Here is an 8,359-nt window from a genome sequence, read left to right on the forward strand (position 1 = left end):
CTTTATTGAAGAACATTGAAGCATTGTTCAACAAAAATACTTTTTTTATTTTTAATTCAGAACAATAGAAGGTTCTGCAGTGTAGAGGCCGGCTTCATCCATAGTAAACACCTGCTCCAGATGATAATCATCTTCTTTTTTTAAATTTTCCTTCTGTTTCTGATGCAGCTTTTCTTTTGCTGTAGTCGCACTGTTTTGACGCACAGCTGTGTTATCGATCTACACCCCGCATGCGCTTTGATGGTCCAACGCTCACTCGAATTGCCCGGGCTATTCTAAACCAGCCATCAGGGGACTGATCTGGTCCGTACCGTTCAGTAGAAGCGAGGCATTATGTTCCCTGAAGACCTCCAGACCTATAGGCCTGTTGGGTCACGATGGTAGGACTCCTTGTTCGTCCAGCTGTCCTCGTCCCGCAACTGTCAAACCACCATTTTACAGAAAAAGAAAAAAATCCTCAAAATGAATCCAGAATTGGGAGGGGCACTAGTTTACTAAGCTCAACAATATTCCAAAAATGCTCATTTAGTGTTAACCCACCTGCCAACCAATATTCATGCCCTCTAAATATGGACAAAGTTGGGCTATAATGAATCAGAATAAATATATAATTACCCAAGAGTTTCATAAGTAATAAACCAAAATAAAAAGATAAAAAAAAAAATCATTTTCGGCATAAAGTTGGACCTTTTAAAAATGAGAATGAACAGAGAATCACTCCTTTTTAAAACCAGCCTCTAGTGGTCTTTTGAGGAACTGCAATATTTCTTGCATACAATTTGGGAATGAAAGCAAGGCTTCTCCCTACACCTACATTTAGCCCTCCAAATGGAGAGTTATGGAAAAACAGTCTCCTCAAATTCGGACGTTACTCCCACTCGATGGTGTCATCAATAGTTGCTGGTCAGCTACGTACGAGCTGCAAGCGCTCGGAAATACATAACATTAGTTTTATTCCTTTGAGAAGTCATGTCAAAACAAAAAGTTCTTACTTACATTTATATGTAAACTTCTGTGGTTCAGCACACATCTATGTAAAGAAAAGCGCTTCTCCATGTCGAGACACAGAACATCTTCGTGGTGGAGGGTTCTGCATCCCTCCACCATGAGGGTTAGCCCTTAAAGAAACGATTTAGGACACTTTTACCCCTCCATATGCCCCTACAATTGGAAGAAGCCTTGGAGTTAGGGGAAGAATTTGGATTTGTTTCTATCAAAAAAATAAAAAAAATATATTGACTCACCTGGAGGCCTTTCACGTTGGAAGTTTTTCCTGACATCTGAGAAGTTAAACATATTGGAAGAGGCCATCAAACTCAAGAGATTCAAAGTTTGCATGTAAAATACAGTGGTCTCTCTATATTCTAGAAAAAAAAAAGTCAAATTCGCAAAGTAGTCATCTTTATTTTTTTACAATAATTCAAGATGTTTCAAGGCTATAAAACTACTACTTTTCTCGCTTGTTGAACCCTTTAATACCCGGCACATCACCGGCGACACCTCCGTAAAAAAAGCTCTTTGACCTAAGTGGGATCAATGTGAATTTACGTTGATTGCATAAGAACTTCACTACCGTAACGTGCTCCACATCAGTGCAAGGCTGCTTCAGAACCCGCTGGAGTTAGGCTAATTGTGAAAAGTTATGGTTGTCAAAAGAATATAAAAACTGGAGCTAAAAGAAACTGTATGTAGATTTGGTAGATAAATGCATTCTGCTGGGAATACACCATGAGATAGACTTATTCACAAGGGTCTAAAAACAATATTTCACTAAAATAAATCTGCGAAACAAGAACTAAAATATGGTGAGGGAGCACTCTACATTCAAAGTTGTGGGTTGAAATGTGTGCACATTCCAAGATGTTGATAATCTGATGAAACCCCGTCACTGGGAAGAAGCTCCTAAAAGAGTTTTCACAAACAAAAGAGCAGAGGTGTAAAGCGGTGCTTCTTTTATTTGGACTCTTTGGCGTTCCATAAAGTCAACAGGCTGAGAGTCTGTGAAAAGGCTGCGGTTTATGGCTCTGCCTTGAGTGGAGATAATATCAGCAGGTGAGGTTTGGAGTTTATCTGCGTTAGCTGCAGCTGCCGGCTCTCAAACAACAAGCTGCCTTTGTGCCGGGGATGCTCACCTTGAGATGGGCTCAATCTGAGCTCGGCACAGACACTAACCTGTGTTCAGAGGGGCTATCGCTTTTTTTTTTTTTTTTTTAAGTGACAGAGCGCTCTGCTTTGATGAAATGTTTATTTATGTCACAGCGGGTTTGACCAGTGGAGTTCAGAGCAAACAAGGACTCATCAGCTTCACTGAAGCCTTCAAACACAAACACGCCTGTGTAAACAGGAAGTGATATTGACCGTGATTCAAGCTGGGCCTTGATATCTGCTGCTGGACGGTGCCACGCTTCTGACATTTACGTCCCTCTCATTTCCTCTGTCATTACCACGTCTTCCTGGTTACTGCAAAGTTTTGCAACCACTGTAGTGTTCTGTGTGCATGTGTCCTCTGGAAAGAATGCTAAAAAGTCCTCACCCCCTAAAAGAGAAAAAAAAAAACGCCCGAAGCTAAAGCAATGTTTACATGGCCTAACAAAGAGCTCTTGAATGTGAAAAGCCTGATACTGCGACCTTTATGATTAATATACTGAAAAGCAAACAGCAGAAAAAAGGCTCCTCAAACAAAAAGTCATTCATTATACCTGCTGTTCAGTTTGGCTCCATGCTTCATTCAGCCTGACTTTCACTGTTTGCTCTTTATGAACTCACACCCTCACTGTCTTGCATATGCTCACCCAAAAAATGGCAGTTTTATTGCTCGTAAACATCAGAGTAATTTCTGCAGAAGCAGACGTTCTTGGCCTCAGAGGTTTTCAGGCATGTTCTTCCTTCAACTCCTCTTAAAAGCTTCAGAACGCTGCAGGATCTTTGTGATTCCCATCCTTTAATTGTTCACTGTCGCTTGTTCTACACATTAAAAAAACATCAAAGTAATCAGACTGAACTGAAGTGCCTTAGAAACTTTTATTTCTGTGAAATCTTGGGTTTAATTTAATCTATTGGATTAGTTAGTGTTCCCTCATTCCTCACAAAAATTACCCCACAATTAGTGACCGTAAAACCCCTCACTGCACATTTTAAACACTTTTCTCAGACAGAACATTTTCACTCGTTCCTCTTTTGCTTAAACTTTCCAAGCTCAAACCTTCTTAGAAAATAGGTCTAGTTCTGATGCCTAAAACATAAAAACCATGCAAAATTCTTCTTAAAAATCTGTGATGCAGCAAGACTGCGAAAGGTGAAACGTGATACTGCAAAAGAACTCTGTACAGGTTTATTACAGTTGAAGTTGGGGTTAAGTGTCTTGCTGGTCTAGGATTTGAAGCCTCAACCAACCAATTGGAAGACCGTTGAGCTACTTCTCCTTTCTCACGTGAGGAAGATGAGGCAGTGAATGCTATTGGGAAGAGTCTGGCAATACGATACGTATCCCGATGTATTCCAAGACTGTACCAGAACTATTTTTCCCATGATATTAATACATCTTTTATTGTAAAAAAGTGGTAAAATACATTAAGCACTGCAACTGTATACTGGTACTGGCAGTGTCGTGGCACAGAGTTTCGGTTCGATACCCGTCCCAAGTAAAAACTAGAAAAATTGCATTACCTTCGATAAAGCTAGTGTGAATGCTTTTTGCTGAAGATGCTGAAGAAATTTACTGTAATTGCTGAATGGATTTACTGAAAATGCTAACGCTATTTGCACACTGCTAATTTAAAAATGCGTAAAAGGTATGAACTCAGAATTACCCCAGACCTCAGTAGAAGCTATATTAGCCAAAAACGTGAGTATTTTGCTCAAATGTTAGCTTACCTTCTAAAAAGCCCAAAAATCCTTAGCAGGTGCCAAATGAGCCAAAAATAGCTAGCACGTTGCTAAAATACTAGCTTAGCTCAAAATTAGCTCAAAAAACTTCAGCAGATTCCAAATTTGCCAAAAAGCTAGCATGTTTCTAAAATTCTAGCTTAACTAATAATTAGCTCCAAAATCCTCAGCAGATGTCAAATTAGCCCAAAAAGCTAGCACATTGCTGAAATACTAGCTTAACTTAGAATTATCCCAAAAAACCTAATTAGATGCAAAATTATCCAAAAACATTAGTATGCTTGTTAAAATATTAGCTAAACTCAAAATTAGCCTTTAAAACATCAGTATCATTGATGTCCTTAACATGCTGAACGTTTTGATACCATTATTTCATACGTTTTTAAATGTGCAAAAATATGAAGAATTGCATGAAAACAAAATGCAAATTGCGTAAAATCATAAAAAAATTGTGTAATATTTCAAAATTTGCGTGAATTTTAACAATACCAAAAGAACAAGCATGGATTTCCTGAACATGTTGAATCATTTTAACTGCATAATTTGCATAAATTGCAGAAATGTTAAAAAAAATCCTATGTATTTCAAAGTGGGCTGAAAAACCGCATAAATGGCGTAAAATTGTAAAAACCATAAAGTTTACAAATACAAATGTTGTGATGCTTATCCGCTTTCAATCCTGACGCTCTGCAGGAACTTGCAGAACATCTTCAGGTCTCGTGGGCTGATGGGGCAAACCCTGACACCACATTTCCTCACCGGCAAAATGAGAGCTGAAATAGAGCCCAGTCATGAAAGCAGTGCCAGGACACGCACATACATCAGAGTACTCCCAAAAAAAATCAGGCTGAGATCTTTTCCCTGTTTGCTTTTATGCTGACTTGAAGCTGAGGTCTGCCCGGCGTGCAGAGCTCCAGACTCCAGCGTGTGGGAGATCCTGGGGGCGGAGGTGGAAAATGGCTGTAAATCAGTCTGTGCAGAACAACGCAGAGGCAGATAAAGGGAATTTACCACAGGCGTTTTCCCTTTGAACTCCTCTGCTTATTTCATTTAGACCTCAGCAAAGAGATGTCTGACTGCAGGCACAAAGAAATCAATCTTTTCACTTTTTACAAGACTGTTGGATGGAGGGTTGCATTGTATTAATTAAATGCATTAATACATCTGTTTTTTAAATCCTTTATAAATGTATCTATCAGGCAGACCTTATTTTGCAGTAAAATGTTGTAAAAAATGGAATTAATTTTGAATCTCCTGTGCGTCTCCACAGGCAGTGGGCGTGTGAACCTGGTGCCGCTGCCCCCGGTGGTGACCAGCCCGCGGGACATGGCCTTGGCTGCAGTGATTTGCGTCGCCCTCGCCACTGTGCTGCTGGCTCTGCTCGTCCTCTGCGTCATCTACTGCAAAAGGCAGCTGCTGGAAAAGAAGCCCAGTGGTCAGTCAGTGATTTTTGTGGCAGTGGGACTCAAACTCCCACCTGTTGTGCTTACAGTCCATCATGACCATTTTTTTTTTATTTAAAAAAACATTCCCAGTAGTGTTTTGATTATGATTATGAAGTTTTTAACCAAAATCCTACAACCTAAATATCTAAAAAAGCCATTTTTCATGTTGATCTGAAGCCTCTGTTTCCAAAATCTCCTCTGAAGGGGCGTGGCCACTAAAAGCCATACTGATCCCCCTCCTGTGATTATGATAGTTCTGTGTCTCACTAGCGTAAATGTTCACCGCTGCTACATAAAAATATCCATCAGATGAGGGTTTAGTGCATGTGCAGCAGAGCTGTTGATGGAAAGAAGATCATTCATTCAAACAGAGTCTGTCCAAGACAGTTTGATTGACAGATTTAAAAGGAGAAATACTCAGAAATGCAAAAACGAAATGATTTATTATCATATTTGTTTTCTTTTATAAGACAAACGCCACACAGACATGTTAAAAACTCCAAAAACATGATTCTCATCAGAGGGGGACTTTAAAGATGTCAAAGGAGAGCTTAGCGGGGGTCTGAAACACTTGTGTTCAGCCTATGAACTATGCCGCATAAGTGGGTGAGAGGTTATCTCAAAGTCCCGCTTTGAGATCTGTTAAACCTGCTCAGGCTACACTCCTGTTGTAACCCTTTGTGCAGTGACTGAGCTTTGGATTGCGGTACGCACAGAAACAGAGAAAGCAGCAGAATCTGGACTTCATTGTCTTTTTATCCTCACAAACAGTTTGCGGGCAAATATCCGAGGTGACGTTGCATATTTGTGGGAACTTGCATAATGATCGGCACTTGTGAGGGCAGAAGCGTTTATGTGCGTGATAAGTCCCGCGGCAGTGAATTAATGACCTCACGTTCATCCCATAAACTCATCACGTAACAGTGTAGTAAGGAGGTAATCAGGCATTACCAGTTAAGTGTTTTTGTTTGTGTCTGCCTCCTCTACAGAGACCTGAGAGTAAGGAGTCTTTTTTTTCCCTGTACTGAAACACGCACCGCACCCTTCACTGCAGTGCTGACAGCTGTCATTCTGAATTATGATCAGGATTTAAATGAGGGTGTTTAATTATCTCAATGGGTTTAGCTGCAAAATGGCAGCAGTTTGAATGTTTGTTTGTTTGCAAGGGTTTTGTCTCTTTAAAGACCCACTCCCATCATCTTTTGATCAATTGTAAAAGTGTTCCAAGTGGTCTTTTAATCATAATTAAGTCGTTTTTAACCAAAATCCAAAAGTTTCATAAAAATGAAGTTCTAAGTTGTGGGTGGGACTGTTGGGTCGGAGCAACCCCGCCCCCACTTCCCTTCCCCGTTCCTGAGAGCTCTGTGTTTACACTCTCCCCCACTAGCTTACAGCCCATCACACCCCCAACTTAAACTGTGAGCGATCTTGGTGGGTGTTTCCCACTGGTGTTTTCTCAGTGGGTGGGGCCCTGGGTTGCCACACCTCCTGGTGATCACCTGACCTGGTTACCTCCTGGTTTGGTCCAAGTGTTCCTCTAGAACAGGGGTGTCCAAATCCAGGCCTCGAGGGCCGGTGTTCTACATGTTTTCCACCAACCTGCCATTGAATCTCCTAAATGATCAAACACACCTGATCCAGGTAATCAGCAGCAGATAAGGCAGGATTTCTGGAAAACTAGCAGGGGGTCGGCCCTCGAGACCTGGATCTGGATAACCTGGCTCTAGAACCATGACCTCCGGGCAGAGTCAGCTTAATGTTTGTTTGTTTACTTGTTTTTTGGGATGTCTGGGTGGAATCCATTTAAAGTAGGGGGTAGAGGGGAATTAAGCTTTGATCTACCGTTGGGATTTGAGTCTGTTGTATTTGTATTATTTTTGTGTTTTGATTAGCTTTAATAAGATTAGTTGTTTGACTGTTTATGTAGCTCTTCGTTTTGTGTTCTTCCTGTTAACGCCTGGTTTTGGGTAATTCCTACACCTGCCTCATCTCTCATGACCTCAGTCGGTTTATTACCATCTGGTCTCTAGTTGGTAATTACTAACGTTTTGTCATGTTCAAATTGAAGTGTGCTTCCAACTTGATTTCCTGTCCTTAGATTGGTTTTTATTCCTTTTTTGTCAAATTTTTGTGTCCTGATCGCCCTATGGACTTAAATATAACATCAAGACATCTTCTGAAAAAGCCGGTTTGCTTAGTTAATTAACCAAAAGCTGAAAGAAAATATGTGACATTCAATAAAACCATCACGCATGTTTTTATTGACGGGTGTTCTTCTGGATTTCCCCCCAGCGGTCTCTCTGAGGTCTCAGGATTGTCCGTACAGCGGCGCTGAGCTGTCCTGCCTGGATGCCCGCTGGCTCCACGACTTTCCCCAGAGGCCCTGCTGCCAGTGCCACCTGGGTCCGGGACACAGCTGTGGTAGGCTGCGATTAAACCTCTAATGCCGGAGCTTTAGCTCTTGTTGGACTGCCGTAAGGTGGCAGTCATATCCCAAAATGCCACTATCTGGCGACCTAAATGCAAGTTTTTCAGTGAGTTCGGCAGGTGTCCCCGTGCCGGCATTTGTAATTGAGATGGAGAAGTTGCTTTGCAGGGTGGTCGTAAAGGGGTAACCCTTCCACTCTCCTAGGCTTTTTACATTAAAAGTGGGGTCATCTGGACCCCATAGCATAGTACAAGGGTTAAACGATCAAAGAGTTATGCTAGTTCAAAGAGTGTGTAATATTTAGATGACATATCTGGTGTTACGGGGCTAAGAATGACTGGAATATCAAGCTTTTATTCTGAAAGGCAACACTGTAGGTTTCTTTCTTTGTGTAGGCCCGGTCCATCTGATTCCATCTCTGTGCTGTGATGAGAGCTGCAGTCTGGACCACAACCAGGACATCAGTCCCTTCCAGTCCCAGATGAGCCTCAATGACGGGTAAGAGGCAGATATTTAAGCTGGACGTCATTGATTGGTCCCTCTAAGTACATAGAGTCTGGAAAACAGTAGCTTTGGCAAGGCAAGGCAAGGCAAGTTTATT

General features: G+C 41.4%; 1 protein-coding gene across 1 annotated transcript in view; it reads left to right on the top strand.

Moving 5' to 3' along the window:
* Positions 1-8,359, top strand: part of tnfrsf19 (tumor necrosis factor receptor superfamily, member 19) — a 20,922-nt gene that overhangs the window by 10,220 nt on the left and 2,343 nt on the right. The window contains exons 6-8 of the mRNA XM_024283548.2: positions 5,156-5,320; positions 7,623-7,751; positions 8,154-8,256. Of these exons, the coding sequence (XP_024139316.1) occupies positions 5,156-5,320; positions 7,623-7,751; positions 8,154-8,256 (397 nt within the window). The remainder of the gene's footprint in view (positions 1-5,155; positions 5,321-7,622; positions 7,752-8,153; positions 8,257-8,359) is intronic.

This window comes from Oryzias melastigma, linkage group LG10 (assembly GCF_002922805.2).
Source record: "Oryzias melastigma strain HK-1 linkage group LG10, ASM292280v2, whole genome shotgun sequence".
Lineage (NCBI taxonomy): Eukaryota > Metazoa > Chordata > Actinopteri > Beloniformes > Adrianichthyidae > Oryzias > Oryzias melastigma.